At 34.4% G+C, this 16,294-nt stretch overlaps 2 protein-coding genes across 7 annotated transcripts; one reads left to right on the top strand and one right to left on the bottom strand.

The window, feature by feature from the left end:
• The first annotated feature begins 4,894 nt into the window (after nucleotides 1-4,894).
• On the top strand, nucleotides 4,895-8,736 carry ATH1 (homeobox protein ATH1). 6 transcript variants are annotated; one of them, XM_085758738.1, is made up of 6 exons: nucleotides 4,895-5,021; nucleotides 5,550-5,667; nucleotides 5,823-6,857; nucleotides 7,488-7,843; nucleotides 8,078-8,138; nucleotides 8,461-8,736. In XM_085758738.1, the coding sequence occupies exons 3-6, from the start codon at nucleotides 5,844-5,846 to the stop codon at nucleotides 8,623-8,625; spliced, it is 1,596 nt and encodes a 531-aa protein (XP_085614864.1). In that variant the 5' UTR covers nucleotides 4,895-5,021; nucleotides 5,550-5,667; nucleotides 5,823-5,843; the 3' UTR covers nucleotides 8,626-8,736. The 6 variants fall into 6 exon arrangements, with proteins under 6 accessions (XP_085614864.1, XP_085614849.1, XP_085614856.1 ...); XM_085758723.1 differs by having other exon boundaries at nucleotides 5,550-5,695; XM_085758730.1 differs by having other exon boundaries at nucleotides 4,967-5,120.
• Nucleotides 8,737-10,540: 1,804 nt separating this feature from the next.
• Nucleotides 10,541-15,854, bottom strand: LOC146952214 (protein NDL2-like). The gene is made up of 11 exons (XM_085758701.1): nucleotides 15,604-15,854; nucleotides 14,174-14,273; nucleotides 13,665-13,762; nucleotides 13,452-13,540; nucleotides 13,137-13,197; nucleotides 12,967-13,053; nucleotides 12,811-12,888; nucleotides 12,676-12,732; nucleotides 11,738-11,793; nucleotides 11,305-11,440; nucleotides 10,541-11,194 (listed from the first exon to the last, which is right to left on the bottom strand). Exons 1-11 carry the CDS (start codon nucleotides 15,667-15,669, stop codon nucleotides 10,973-10,975), a joined length of 1,050 nt encoding a protein of 349 aa, XP_085614827.1. The 5' UTR covers nucleotides 15,670-15,854; the 3' UTR covers nucleotides 10,541-10,972.
• Between the last annotated feature and the right edge of the window lie 440 nt (nucleotides 15,855-16,294).

Raw genomic sequence — 16,294 nt, 5'->3', positions numbered from 1 at the left:
GGTACCTCCAAAGGGTAATGGCTTGCACTATTTGGGGTAGAACCGAGCTAGGAAACACTAGAACCGATGAATTGTTCATGCTATGGGCAATGCTCCACAACCACCCCATCAATACTTGTTTTTATTTGATTGATTACCTAGACTTTGTCGGTACTAGACCGGCCGGTAGATGAGACATAGTGGTGGGTGGCATCATTACATATATAGCTAGGTGTTTTGGAGTGGGTGAGAATGAGGGGATCAAGCCAATTGAGGGAAATAATAGGCTTAACATAGAAACCCTTATTGCTATGAATTTCATCAAACATCGTCCACCTCTCCATTACCAACTTAAGCTAAATGTGCCAATTGTGTTTTTATTGCCTAACCCATCTCGGACTACCACCGAGGTGGAAGAAAATTGGTTGTATGTTGATGATGTGCAGGTTCTAGAACAACAAGATGATGAGGGAGAAGGTGCTAACTTGCACCATGATGAAGGAGAAGGTGCTAACTTGCACCAAGAGGGGCACCATGGCCATGCAGCCGGTGAGCTTAATGAAAATCAAAGATGGACATGGATTCATAATGAGATCGAGAGGATGAGCACCGAGCAACAAAGGCAAGGTGTTGAGATCTCCGGCCTTCGCAATGAAGTTCAAAGGGGCAATCGTGTCAATAATGAAAATAATGAGATGCTCCGTCGGATGATGCAACACCTCCAACTTCAAGGTCCTCCTTACGGACCTCAATAAACAAATGTGAGCTTTCCTCTTCCTCTCTTCCCTTCTTCTTCTTCCTATCTCTCTCATTCTTCTTCTACTCATCTCTTTCTCCTACTCTTCTTCTACTCCTTCTTTCTTCTACCTCTTCTCTTTTAATTTCTTTTTCTTTTGAATCATTGAGGACAATGCTTCCCCTAAGTGTGGGGGGGGCCTAATAAAGTGTCTAGAGTCGTAGTGTTCCCAAACTCCCTTGAACTTTATTCTTTTGTTTTGTTTTTATAGCAAGAGGCATAACTAAAGTAGCTTGTTTTTAATGTAAATATGGCATGAAATTTTTTTTGTTTTGTCTCTTCCTTAGGTTGCTTCTTGTACATGAAAGTAGTTTCTTGTGTTTCTTATGTTCTTGCTATACCCATGTCTTGTTTTATTGTGAAATTCTCCAATGAGAAAAGCACCCGGTTGCAATCCTTGAGCAAATGTATGAATAGGTATTTTAAGGAGCACGTTCTATCTTTAGTGTTAACTTAGACCCTTTAAAGTCTTAAGAGTAAAAGTAGTATAAGTTTGTGTGGGAAAATTAATCAAATTGATTCTTAATTGTTATATTCTTCTTAATTTGTTAATGTTAAATAGGGCGGGAGAATGGCACCAACATGTGGGGGAAAGGACAATCCCTAACTTCCTAATTGTGGTGGTGACTCCCTAATTTGAACCTAAAGTGAAACAAATTCATCAATGCTAGGGGGAAAGGACAATTACATCCAAAAAGACTTCCTACGCGGAGATGAAACAAACAATAATTTTGCAGCACTACTTAGGGTGATTTTGAATCTAGGGGGAAAGGACAATTACATCCGAGAAGACTCCCTACGAGGATAGATAGCCCCTAAGCATCTGCAGCCCCTTGTGCTTAATTGTTAAATCTAATTTAATTTTAATTCCCATCACTCTTATATGAAATGAAGAAAGGACTTTTCTCGGTTACTTTAGCACTAGGGATAGAACCTGTTCCTCATAATATCTGTCTTATACAGGAGCAAGAAAAGGGTTGGACTGCACACACACACTCACTTGATGTTGGGTAGAATAGGTTCATGAGAAGTGTTTGAAGTTGTAATTAGTGTACTTGAAGCAAAGCCTTTCTTTTGAGACACATTGTTCTTAATATTGCCATAATCAATCTTTAGTTGCTACTATGTTTGTTGCCTTTTGCTTGAGGACAAGCAAAGATTCAAGTGTGGGGGAGTTTGATGAGTCATAGATAGTATTATTTATTGCCTTATTTAGTTTAGTTTTATTTTAGATTTGATTTTATTTTATTGCATTTTATTTTAGTTTAGAATATTTTACTTCAAATTGTCTTTTATTTTATTTTAGGAATAAATATATGGTGGAAGGTGCCTTGGAGCAAAAGAAAGAGGACTGGAGCAAATACAGCGCAAGAATACGAAGATACGGGACAAAAATAAGTTCCCCCAAACTCAGAAGCTTGGCACGGCCCGTGCCAACATGTGGCACGGCCGTGCCCGTCTCCAGGACCTGTTTTGCTGCTTTTCTTCAAGCCCAAGTTACCCTGTTGCAGCTTTACTGTTTTATCCTTCTAGTTGCTTAGTTTCTAAGTCAGATGTAAAGCTATAAATAGAGTAGCTCTCCACCGTAAACAATCATCTTTTACTTTGTTATTTCAATTGCTATTTCAATAAAGTCTTTATTTCGTTTTACTTTCTTCTTTTGCAATTTACTTTTATCGCATTCTCTCTTCTTCCCCCATGTCTACGATGAACATGAGTGAGTAGACTTCTTTGTCTTGGGATCGTTGGATAAGTCTAATGACGTAATCCGGATCAAGCCAAGTCTTAAGCCCTAATTAATTGTTACCCTAATTCCTAATCTAAATTCACCGTTTTAACATGAATTAATTATTATCAAACTGTGGAAGCGAACGCGGAGGGTTTGATAATGGTTAATTCATCATCACAGATATCAATTCATAAAGCGAACGCGGAGCTTTGATATCCGAACAAGTGAATTTAGACAAGGTTTGCGAAACATGAGAATAGTCTAGCAAACCTTGGGACACATAAAGTTTCGATCTTCAAGGGTCCCAAAGGCAATCACCCATGAGAATAGGTGTGGTTGTTGGGGGGATACACTCACTGACTTCGAGAGGAGCTGTGATATGCTAAAGAGAAACTTGTCCTTAGTAATTAGGATTAACGTTTAATTATAAGTTTAAGGCTTGCTTGTGAAAAGATTCGTTATTACGATGAACCAATGATCCCAAGGCTTTTTAATATTATTGTTATTTACCTTCAAAAACTGCACTCTCCCACTCCTTATTTCTTTCTCTTCTAATCAATTTCTAAAAGCTAATTGGATTGACCAACTCCCTAGCGGAACGATAACTCTACTTACTACTATTACTTCGATAGGCCGTGCACTTGCGGTTTGGCCCTATCAAGTAGGTCATTTAAATGGTCTAAGTTGGACCCAAACAATTGGTGATCCAAACTAAGTGGAACTAGGGTTGGACAAAAAATGCTTAACCGACCCAAACTAAACCCTGTAGCCGCCGCCTCCCAACCCAGATCACCAACCTAGTAGCCGCTGCCTCCTTCAACCTTCTCTCTCTAGAATTCTTATTTCATGATCATAACTCCGACAAGCTTTTCTCCTTTATTCTCTTCTAGAGCAGTGGTAGCCTCTCCAAGATCTCACTTCTTTTTTAATCCTTCCAGACAACGGTGGCCTCTCTCCATCAATTCCTCTCTTCACGATTTGTGGGATTTTCGATCTCATACTCCTCACCATGATTTGAGTTTTTCTTTCCTTCTATGTTATTTTTCATGTTATTCTGTGTATTTTGTTGAATAATAACTCAACTGATTCAACTTGCCCGAGTTATCCGATAAACCGCCGAAACCGAAACCGAAAAACCGTTGGAATGAAACGGACGGAGAAGGGTGTAATAATCTCACCCATGGTTACTTCCGGATTGAGGTTTTGGGCCCGACTACCGGCCCAAACCGACCGATGTCCAACCCTAAGTGGAACCTGTATATAGAGTTAGATAATGATAGACTACAATGTGGATAAACTATTAAAAAAGCGTGGATAAGATAAACATGTGTCACGTTGTTAAAACAACAATTAGTAACAAGATATTAAAGAAAATGTAAATCGCAAACGATCAAACACGGTTATTTAGTTACGTAGTTAGATCAATTGTGTCTACCTCTAATACTATAGACAATCTATAGCTTCATATATTCTCCAAGTGGATTAGGGTTTTCAATGTTACAAATCATGTATAAAGTATTGTGGTTCATGTCTCGTGGAATTAGGGTTTCCTTTGACAAAGAAAAGGTTAGGGTTTCCCAATTCATTAACAAAATTATAAATCAAGTATTCGATTAATTTTGTTTTAAATTAAGATTGAATAACTTTAGTTTTGAGAGAGGTGAATTTGGATCTATCAACATAGCGATAAGCATCCATATAAATATTTTTAAATTGAGTTTCATAGAAATATGGTAATGATGCATATATTTTATGACTTAAAGGATTATGAACACACTTTTACAAACATAAATGACCGATTTGAAATATGAAATTAGTTAGAAAAACTAAAATGTTTAACCTATACAAACATTAAATTTAAAAATTTTATGATATTTGTTAAATAAAATATGAAACTGTGAAGTGGTGTGTGTTGATATGAAATAAGAGTGCATTGTTCCCTCCCGCCGAATAAATACTGAACACATGATTTGCTGCATTAAACTTGCAGAACTATGGAGCTGATGAGATGAGATGACCATTCATACATAAAATTGCGTCATTTTATATATCCCTTACATCATACACTTTAATCTCTTCTTACTATTACTACCCCCCAAAAGCAACAAAAAAAGTACACACCTATATTCTTCAATTTCATTACATAGAACCCTATACGTTACTATAGGCCATGATGACACGACACAACACAACACTACACAACAGTGTCAAAATCTTCACATCACACGCCATACATTTGCCTAATGTTTTGTTTTTGCACTTTATTTGCAACATTTTCTTTACCTTATCACAGTATCATGTAACTCTTGTTTCTACTCAAGTTACCAACTTGTTTTAAATTTTGCTAAAAAAGCTAAAATGTTTCTTTCTGTATGCACCTGCTATGCTATGAACAGAGAGAAGAGAGAGAGTGAAATATAGCAGTGATTCAGATAAATGATCAGAGAGAGAGTGAAAAGATGGGCCCTCTAAAGCCTGAAACAGAAATGAGTGGCACTGCACCAAACACTATACACTGTATCGATGCTTCTCTCTCTCTTTCCTTGTTTTATTTCTTTGTGGTTTTTCTATCTTCTTCTATCTCATTCATCTCTATCTTTGTATTTGCATACATAGGTGCATAAACTAGTCTCTCTCTCTCTCTCTCTCTCTCTATGTTTTTTTACATTTTTTCTGCACTATAGTTTGCACTCTTCAATGCTTTTGTTATTCTTGAGGTGAATTTTTTTTATATGGTATAATGTAAAGTTTTTTGAGCTTTTTGTGTGTATTGGAGTTGAGAAATGAATGGTATGCACTATACAATAAATCTTGATGGGATCTGTGAAAATTTAAAAATGTGCTTTTGGAGTTTGGGATACTTGAATTAAAAATATTGCTAATGTTCATGCATATTGGACCAATGCATGCTTTTGATATTCACCCTTTTCAGCATACTTCTGGTTTTTGTTCTTTACATTGTTAAAACTTTTAAGACCAAATTTAATGATACTCTAATCACATTGCTTATCCTTTTGTTTTTCATGTTGCTTTGTTGTTTTCTAGGTTATCATAGGACAAGGCAACTACAAATCCTGCAAAGAAGTTGTCAAAAATGTTTGGATTTTTGAAGATTTTTACAGATATATGTAAAAGTTCCATATGGTAGCTCTGTTTGATTTATGTAAGGTTCCTATGCTTATTAAGATAAGGTTGGTTCATTTGTTTTTGCCTACAAGCATTGTTTTAACTGTAGCCTTATCTTAAAATTGTTCTTGTGTTATCAAATAAGTAGTCAAAAACCATTTTTCTAAGTCTATTTTCTTTTCATCTTTGTAGCATTTTCTAATTGTTTTCTAAATGGAGAATGATGTGTACACTGCTCAAATGAACATGGCTGGTCAAGTTTCAAATATAGAAGATATCACACAACATCTAACACAAAAGCCACTCATTCATTGCTATTCATTTGACCTTAACAACCAAAACAACATCATAAATGGAATTCCAATACTTTCTGGTGGAGAACAAGATCAACATGTTGATGCTAGTTTCATGAATCAAGTTACCATAGCTGATAATTCATTTGTTACATCACAACATGGAAGGACTATTGTGGAAAATCCCTCAAATCTCATTGTTAATAACAATGACTTTTCAGTTCCTGCTAGAATTGGTCTTCAAGAAAATTTAGAAGCAATAGTTCCATACATATTCAATAATTGGCATGATACTTCAAACTCAAACCCCTTGTGTGCAACTTTTGGTGATAATAATAGCTATGTTAACAAGTTTTTGAAAGCTCAAGAGAGTAATGTTGGAACTGAATTCATGTCATATTCGCCGATAGGGAACATCGATCCAAATGGATGGCAATCATCAAATGTTGCTAACTTAACAAATCTTGCTTATAGTTCCTCAAATTGTAGCAATGAACTTTCACTAAGTCTTGCAACATCACCAACTTCAGGTCAATGCTCAGAGATTAGTGGTTCTGACTTAACTCATAGCATGAATGGAACAAGATCGGGTTTGGAACAAGCCTCATGTAGTAGTATGGAACTTTCTATGAGTTTAGGGAATGATAAACATGTCAAGTTTTCGCCGGCAATATTAGGATCAAGATACCTTGCTGTAATTCAGGAAATACTTGTTCAAATTGCAACATATTCATTTGAAAATCTTGATGAGATAAACTATTCGGGTTCTGGTGTTAGAGGCCGAGGAAATAAATCAACTTTGTCGAACACAACCAAGCGAAGGATAGGAATAAATCGCGATGAGAGTCCTATGTCAGAAGCTTATGCTGATTCTTCATTGCAAAGGCATGCTGTTGAATCAAAGCAATCTCAACTCTTGATGCTTCTACAGATGGTACATTGCTAACCATTTAGATTACATTAAATTCATTTGATTTTCGTAAAGCCGTTCATAGTCCTGATCGAATTAGTGTATGTTTTCTGGTTTCATTCTTGAACATGGAAAAATTGATTTCTGATGTTTAGAATGGATTTTGACATTTTTGGATGTTTGTTTTCTAGTAGAGTTGATACTTTGAGCTAGAATTTTGAGCTTTTGCCTCTACAATTGATTTTTAGCCTTGAATTTATCGCTCAATCAACTTTTACATGAATCTATCCAAACATAAATCAATTTACATGCAACACACTCTTAGGCAGAATCAAATTTACTGAAATCAAATCAAAATTAATTTTTGTAATTGTAGAAGCAAACCTAGATGCAAAATTGTTCACTTTGCAATTTCACTTTTCCAAGTAAAATTTATGGATGGTTGAAAGTTCTTATACTAGTTCAGAACAAAACTTTGAAAAGCAAATTGTATGATGTTGAATGGTACTCTATGAACAGTTGTTATTTGAACATCAAAATAACTACATTCCAAAGTTACACACAAGGATCAAAGGAAATTTTGATGTTCGAAAATTATTTCTCTATATGAAAATTTTGTTCAAAAATGCTGATAGTAGTCTTTATTTTACTCAGGTGGACAGTCAATATAGTCAATGTTTGGATGAGATTCACACTGTCGTATCAGCATTTCATGCTGCTACTGAGCTCGATCCACAAATACATGCACACTTTGCTGTCAAAACGGTTTCTCGACTATATAAGGACTTGAGAGAGAGGATTAGCAAACATATTCTTTCCATGGGATCAAATTTTAACAGTTCATGGTCAGAAGAGGATAAGGAATTGTCTGTTGAAACTTCATTCATTCAAAAGCAATGGGCTCTTCAACAGTTGAAAAGGAAAGATCAGTTATGGAGGCCCCAAAGGGGCTTGCCAGAAAGATCTGTTTCCGTTCTACGTGATTGGATGTTTCAGAATTTCCTCCATCCGTAAGTATTATCTATAATCGAACATATAACCAAAGTTTTAATATAAAGGTCTTCAACTGCGATTGCAGCCACAGTATCAAGGTTTTTTATCCCCAATTCCGGCTGCATCAGCTGCATTTCGCTACATTATCAATGATTGCGATGCAACTGCGACTGCAATTTAGAACCTTTATCTATAATAATAAGATCATTGATGAATGCATGTGGATTTAACAATGATGTGATGCATTTCAGGTATCCTAAAGATGCAGAGAAGCATTTACTTGCAATAAAAAGTGGGTTGACTAGAAGTCAGGTATGCTATTGTCACATACATATTTTGATTTGGTGTAGTAACTACGCTACGCAGTTTCCGATTCCAAATTAATAGTCAGGTCAGGATCGGTTAAAACTGATTTTGGTATTTGGTAATCTAAACCATTCGATCTCAAATTAATGACCAAGATTATTTATCAGTTGAAAACATGTGGTTTTCCGGATCCGTAGACATTACTTAATCCTTGCTTGTTTTGAGAGGAACTATTTGCCATTAAAAATGTAGCCCTTATCGTATAAAAGTTATTAAACATATTATTTGTTGATAGTGATTAGAGTTATATTTATGGTTGGTTGTGTAGGTATCAAACTGGTTTATAAATGCGCGTGTTCGGCTATGGAAACCATTGATTGAGGAAATGTATGCTGAAATGAATAGAAGAAAAGCTTGTCGAAATGAAGGAGAAAATGAGAGCAGTGAAAGAAGCAGGATAAGCATTAACAATCAAATGTTTAATATGAATTGAAGGTGAAGAAAGTAATATATTATAATATCTTGCTATTAATTTTGGATCATGTAAGAAACACAAAACATGAATTGTGTATATTGCTCTACTTAGTGAAGCATTACTATATTATATGAGGAGTTAAAATTCTCTTAAAAAACATGTTTATGAATTATGATCATGACTCAGTTAAAAACATAGATTATCATTCAACAATACGAAATTTATATTACTATCTTTCATGCGCTAGTAACAATTTCACTAGAGAAATTGAAGTCAAGAGAAGTGATGCAAATTCTATTTTAGGGACTAAAAGACTAATACATCAAAGTTTGTAACTCATTTTTAAAAATCAAATATACAGTTTTTTTCAGATAAAGTCTTAGTTTGAATTGAAATATGAGTGAAAAGTTAGATGGTTGAAATATGAAAGAAATAAACAGTTTGTTAGAACAGTTTGAGTTGAACATGATGACTCAACTCTGAAACGGACTTGGACTTGATAATTATATTAATAGACTCATCTTGATCATTCATTACAACTCTTTTTAAGATAAGCAACATATTATTGACACGAAGTACAAGGGATACTCAACCCAATACACAATGCCGAACTTTCACCACATATTTTAACATTCCAAAGGGCATGAACTCCGGTCTGAGAATGACATCCCCAGTCCGCTACCTATTTTCGCCAACATCCACTTCCAACCAAGAGGTTTGACACAATCTAGCATTCCATCAACATTGTAAATACTACCCCTAAAAATATGTTTTTTCTAGCAATCCAGAGACCAAACAGCCGCTCCCCCAATAGCAGCAGACTGAGCCTTTTGTTTTTCACTCCCCAAAGAGACACATTATGCTGCAACAGATGTACCACAAGATTTACATGAGTTACAAACACTCCAATTCACTGATAAAATTTCAACCAAACCACAACACTTCGTGGACTTTAGTTAGTTGTTCATTTTCCCTTAATAATATTCCTTTTTTACAATATAATATAAAGTATCTCAAAAAAACAATACTACAAAAAATTGGATAGACGGACCCTAACACGTCATGTTTCCACTAGCATATAATAATTAAAATATATGAATTCAACATTTGTTAACAATGTTTTTTGGATAGACGGAAACTAACGTCATGTTTCCCTTCGTATATAATAATTAAAGATAAATGATATTTGAGCAATTATTTTATGATAATTTTTGAACAATTTTCTCTGTTTATTATTTTTGACAAATAAGAAGAGAAAAAAATGATTGTCATAAAAGTTATCAAATAGTTGTACAAAATATCATTACTCATAGTTAAAATATATGAACACAACATTTGTTAATGTAATACTACTAATATACCATGAAATAAAAGAAATTATAATCAAATATAATGATTTGATTTGAATCTTTAATTATTGTTTTTTTTCTTAGATGATGTGGTAATTCATTGAAACTAAACTCGCACATAACTATAAGGTCCGAGTTCGAACCCCGGTCACGACGTCCGCTAGGACTTCTAACATCGGAAAAAAATCTAACCAATTAAATAGGTTTGAATTTGATATAAGAAATTTAAGTTTATTGTATAAAATGCTTGCATGAGATTGAATTTCCTTTTTTTTTTTCTTAGAAAAAAAATACATGTAAAATGACATAAAGAATCTTGTACTTCTCTTGAATCTGATTCGGCTAGCGCAATGTCCCTAGTTACTATGGGGTGTCCTTCGACTCATCCTTGTTCTTCAATTGTCTCCTTCATTAATCGTCTTATGATGCAAAATCAAAACATTACACAATTAGACACATTTACAAACACACAAACAAGATAGTTGATGATTGACTCGTACCTATGGGTACCATCTCTTAGGAGTGTAAACTGATAGCAACATTTGAACAATTTCATAATGATAAAATGCAAAAAGTAAAAACAATTGAATCGCAAAACAGCCAATAAAATATATAGACTGTGAAAACGACGTTGATTGCCGACAACAACTTTTTCAAAGTAGGGGATAGACTATTTATGCCTCCATGTTTGCTTTACAATTGTACTCACAACTTCCTTTAGCAAAATAAAATAGAAAAAACAACAATTCTGAAGCTGTCAACTTCATGCTTCAGACTCATTGACTAAAATCTATGATTACAAATAAATGAATTACTATCTGTTCATTTCTTCTAAACTCTTGCCTTTTCTTTCCTTTTTGTTGATTTCTTATTTCCTTATATCCCATTATCTACAACCATACGGCACTCCCTATTTCATCATATTCCCCATTCTAATCATAGAAAAATGAACTTGTTTCGTAAACAGATCTTACGGGGAAGCAAATTGCCAACCAACCATCATTATTCATCTACTTCTACATTTCCCCAGTAATTCTAGTCTTTATAGGTTTCAATTTCAAACCCATACTCTCAGGTGAAAAAAGCTCAGGAGAAATACAAGATGGACTCAAGGGACTTCTTGGGCTGACACTCTTCCTGGATGGCCTGTACAGACCATATCCCATGAGAAAGTACTCCATTGGTATTAACATGGCATGGGGCTGCTCCTCTGTTACCATTGACCCGCATGCTTGAACCTGTAATTACACGACAACAGCTATTAAATATAAGCTCATTCTGATATTCTGATCTCGTATATATACACATTCTCAACACATAGTAACAGGAAATTGAACTATTTACATACCTCAACTAAGGCACTGAATCGTCTGTCTAACTTTGTAGTGATATGGAGTGCCTCTGAGTGATATGGAGACATATCCCCAACAAAAATTAGTGACCGGCAATGTAGGTTTCTCAATCCTTCACTTAGGTCAGGTCTCCTGTAATATGCCATCACAAAGTTAAATAAAAATGGAATATGTCCCTAAGCAACATGACATTACAGTGCTGTCCCTAAACATATTGAATTTAAGTGTTGCTATTTACTTTGCATCAAAATTCAAAACAGGTGATTTTTCAGCCATGCATACAAGTATATATGATTAATTTCTGAGTGACGTTGCAACCTTAGCAATAACTAACATGTTGCAGATAATGACAAATCACAACTCCTGAAACACCCCCCCCCCCCTCAAAAAGAAAATGAAAATCACAACCTTGGAAGTAAAATATCATACCCATTAATAGCTTCAAGGAACCGCCACACATTCAAGCTTTGTCTCTCATCCAAAGACTGTAATAAATATATCAAGAGTCAAGCAAGGAGTGTTCAGCTTCAGAAAACCAGCAACAGGTAAAACCCAGGGCGGCGTTTAGCACGATCGGATGAGTAGATTTCCCCAACATAGTCAAATGCACATTCTACCATTGATGTATTAGTTTTGGAATCAACCAACATGATTTTCGAAGGGCAACCTAATTGTAAAATGAGTTGAAATCTGAATGCTTATTTATTGAATGGAACCTAGAGACATTTGGATTAAAAAAAAATCATGTTTGAGATCTGTATCGTGTATTAATTAATTTTTGACAATGTTGGTCAAGTCAATTGGATAATACCAGTGAACAGATTTTAAGCAAGTTTTCTACAATTATTAAGCCACCGTACATGCATTGAAGATTTAAGTTTTGCAGTTTAAATTGTTTTGTTATCTTTGATGCATATTTGAAATAATTGTTGATAATGTATAAGAAACTGATATATATGTCATGTTTATTTGTTGCTGAAATTGCCAATTATTTAATATAAAGGCATCGTTGATGCAAATTAAAGAGACAAGTGATGCTCATCTAATAAGGAAAAAATTGGGATGAAGAAAGGCGTAAAAAAGCAGTGAAGAGCTAAAGACAAGCAGACAAGCTTTTTCGGTTCCCAGAAAAGCGGTAAAATGAGGAACTGGCCATAATGTCCAAAAATATCAATTGCTTTGGGTAAAACAATGATGTCTTCTTGATACTTCGGGACAAAATGATAAATTACTGAATTACTGGGTGGGATTGGATAATAATGCAGGACATATGAGCATCTGACCATGGTGGGCAAATCTATTCGTTGACCCATGTTAAATGCCACTTAAACCCAGTCCCTACATGAAAATAAAATATGTTGACTAACCCTTCGGCATGCTTTGACTATATCTGACTCCGGAAATTGAGTACCGCCGCGAATTTCCTATCACCACAAATAAAAGTAAATGACTCGGCCTAACACTGAAAATAGAACAAGGAATGTTTTTAGATGTAAATATACCTTGCTAAAATACCGCTTCAGCAATATTTCCTTTACCACCCCACACATGCCATAAAAGTACAGTAAATTTGACATGACCTGCAAATATCACAAATTCTTTAGCAAAAAGTAACATGATTTTTTACGAGACATGATGTTTCGGCAAAGAAAAGGAACCTTGTTGTACAACCACTCAGACCAAGATGGTTCTTTACATAGAGGAGAAACAAGTATCAAACCAAGAACACGTTGTCGATATTTCATCTGTTGTCAAGAGTTAATAAAATCTGTTAAGTAAATTAAAGTCATTTGGGAGAGAGAGGAAGACGGCGTCAATGAAAACTTACAGCAAATAAGGTAAGAATGTAAGCCCCAGCAGTTACTCCCATACACATAACTGCATTAAGACTGAAAAAAAAAAAAGAGCAGCAGGGTTAGATCCCATGATGTGGGGAAGGAAAAATCATCTGCTAGAATCAAGTTACACAAGTTATTGATCCGTCACTTTCAATCTGTCCATTACAGAAGGAGCTTCAAATTGTCAACATAGTAAATAAAAAACAAAACTGCCAATATTTAAAGCCAGATAGAGATAGCTTCAAAGCAATTACTTCGTGACACTAAATGGAAAGCAATTGTTGACTAAACATGAACACACTCACCCAAAAAAGTTAAGCACCTCAGCTATTTGATCCGCTAAGTCATCTACAGATAGAGCAGGATAATCTGGATCAATTGCAGCTGCTCCCAACTGCAATAGCTCTTGAAGAAAGCAGAAGATGATAAGCAACCAGGTAAATTATAAGCATTCAACAATATAGATATTCATAACAGTAAGGTATCGTAGTAAAGTTTAAAGATATAAAGCTACAGACCTCATGCCCAGGTGGACTAATGTGATATATGCAAAAATTGTGGAGCAGCAAGTAATATGCTTCTGGACAAAATAATAACCCCTGAAAGCAGGAGACGTCTGATGAAACCGCAATATCATGTCCATGAAAAGAAAAAATTAGACTGTCAGTTATAAATAAAATAAATAATGCCAAGAAAGTAAACATTTCCGATAAAATCCACAAAACGACATTTAGATTTGATTTTCTTTGTATAAAACATTTTAGGAGCAAATCTTGATGGGTAAAGAAAAGAAATACTTTAATGAGGAAATGAAACGTATATTTTAGGTGATAAAAGAGCGAGCGTTTCATATGAAGATTGCACTGCATATTTGTCAAAACTAAATGTACTGGGATATAATTTTCACAACACTCTAATATAAAAAGTAAGAAAAAAAAAATCAAAAGATATATGCAAAGCCCTGTAGTACAAAAATAATGGAAAAAGTCAAGGGTTATACATAAAACGTAGAAACCAGTTTACTTACAATTTAAACCCAAATCAGGATAGGTGATAAGAGCTGGTTTGTCCTGGTCCCCATACACAGCAACAGAGACAGAACCATGACATGTTCTGATAATATGCTCCTGCAGATACATATCAGTAGCATATCAATCAGTAAAGACATATCAAGTTAACCAAATCCGACAATAACTTGCTACGGATTGTAACATCACATTTAATGACAAAAGATATTAAACGAAAAACAAACGAGCGAATCAGGTCATGAGCAATATTATAGCATCTCAAATTTATGTTGGCAACGAAGAAAATCATTGAAGCTCCATTCAAGCTTTGTCACAAAAGTTCAAAGGAAGCCAAAAAAAAAAATCGGACGTTGAGGAAAACCTAAAACATGGAAACCCTAAATCATTTCTGCACATTTTGCATCTGCAACAAAATGTGAAAAATACTTTGAGACTTCCTTCAACACACGAAATGGAAGTCACATGTAAAGAAGCAATTCATAACATGAAGGTCCAAACCATTCAAAACGGAGATAAAGATATAGCATTTGAAGAGGTACCATTTTAAATGAAAATTATTTTACTTAGGCCTAGGGTTTTAATAAAAGGTTTGTGAGCACGCTCTAGGCTACGACACCATGTTTTTTTAATGCCTTTGCAGCCACAATGCAGCAGCCAGCAACCGCCGTTCTCTGTAATCACAATAAGCACTCTTCTCCTGAAGAGATACCTTTTTAGCAAATAAAATTTTACTAGGGTATAGGGTTTTAAATTTAATAAAAGATTTGTGACCACATTCTAGGCCACCACAACATCAAGATTTTCGATGTCATTGTCGCCGCAACACAGCTACTATCAAAGCAACATAAACTTCATTTGACCACGACTCTTTGCATTATCGATAATCGTTTTACAACTGCGACTACTAACACATAGATCACCATTTAAAACCTTGTATAGCCACACTATTATCTATTACAAAGTTTACAAACAAAACCCTACCTCTTAAATTCATCCAAAAGTAATATAACACAAACTCAAACATCATCACTAAATCTTCAAAACTTTCAAACTCTTAACTAACTCATATCCAAAACTAAACTAGTAGCTAAAGCTATAGCTATATCTAAATCAAGTAACCGTTAAAAATCAACAAAATGTAGAATCATAAGTTCATTCACATTATTCAAAATCATTTACATCAAGCTTCATCTATTATCAAATTCATCATATCAACAATCATAAAACTCATAGAACAAAAATAACATGAACAATATCACAATAAGAAAAAATTTAAAAAATCAATATAACAAACAAAAAGCGATTAAGAATCCAAATAAATAAATGAACAAATAAAAAAAAAGTAAAATACGATAATAATAGAAATAATAGAAAAGAATAAAAGAAAACGATGAATATGAAGAATGCAGGTAGATAGAACGAAAAATGCCTTAGGTGAAGGAGAGATGGAATCCATATCCACCGACACGGAATCGGTAGGTGTTGAATCAGCCATAAGTGAATTGAGAAACGCGATTATGGAAAATAAGCTTCAATATAAAATCGCTTATTCTGCGTTTTGCGTTTGCGTTTGGAAATGCAATGCAGTTAGTTATATGGCATTGGGGGAAGAAAGAAAGAAAGAAAGAAATAATCGCGTTTGTTTTCTTTGTGTGATTAGAGTTTGTTTGTTGTTGAAATGTTGTTGCTGGTAAAATTATTTAATTATTTATAAAAATGAACTCGAACGAGTCAAGAATGAGTCACCGACGATTCTGTTTCACGAGCGAGCGGTCTGCATCAATGCTTCTAACCTTATACTATGGTTTATTTAACCATATACTTGGGTTTCTTTAACTCAGGTAGACCGACACATTTTTCTATCTTTTTTTCTTCTTCTCTTTTATGAAAATATACACATATTAAAACTGGATTTCTTTGATGAGATTCATTAAATTTAATTAAATACTCTGAAGTATATTCTTACTTAATTAGTGAAATTAGGATGTGGCATTTAAAGAAATCAAATGTGAATTAATGTCGGACCCCCTTCTTCTTTAATTTTTATAATCAAATAAAATGTTTTAGAACTTTAGGTATGATTTAAAAAAAATATCAAATCAGAAATTATTTATTGTTTT

The sequence above is a fragment of the Medicago sativa genome, chromosome 1 (assembly GCF_051527215.1).
Source record: "Medicago sativa cultivar Bolivia chromosome 1, Bolivia_mono, whole genome shotgun sequence".
In the NCBI taxonomy this organism is placed as follows: domain Eukaryota; kingdom Viridiplantae; phylum Streptophyta; class Magnoliopsida; order Fabales; family Fabaceae; genus Medicago; species Medicago sativa.
Note: the sequence above shows the minus strand (reverse complement) of the source record. Positions and strands in the feature narration are given on the sequence as shown.

Excerpts from the sequence above, each read along its gene's own strand:
- ATH1 (XM_085758738.1), top strand. The coding sequence starts at position 5,844 with ATGGAGAATGATGTGTACACTGCTCAAATGAACATGGCTGGTCAAGTT. Across the intron at positions 6,858-7,487 it reads TCTTGATGCTTCTACAGATG|GTGGACAGTCAATATAGTCA; the intron begins GTACATTGCTAA and ends TATTTTACTCAG. Across the intron at positions 7,844-8,077 it reads TTTCAGAATTTCCTCCATCC|GTATCCTAAAGATGCAGAGA; the intron begins GTAAGTATTATC and ends GATGCATTTCAG.
- LOC146952214 (XM_085758701.1), bottom strand. The coding sequence starts at position 15,669 with ATGGCTGATTCAACACCTACCGATTCCGTGTCGGTGGATATGGATTCC. Across the intron at positions 13,054-13,136 it reads ACATTCTTACCTTATTTGCT|ATGAAATATCGACAACGTGT; the intron begins GTAAGTTTTCAT and ends TCTTGACAACAG. Across the intron at positions 11,441-11,737 it reads TTCCTTGAAGCTATTAATGG|GAGACCTGACCTAAGTGAAG; the intron begins GTATGATATTTT and ends GGCATATTACAG.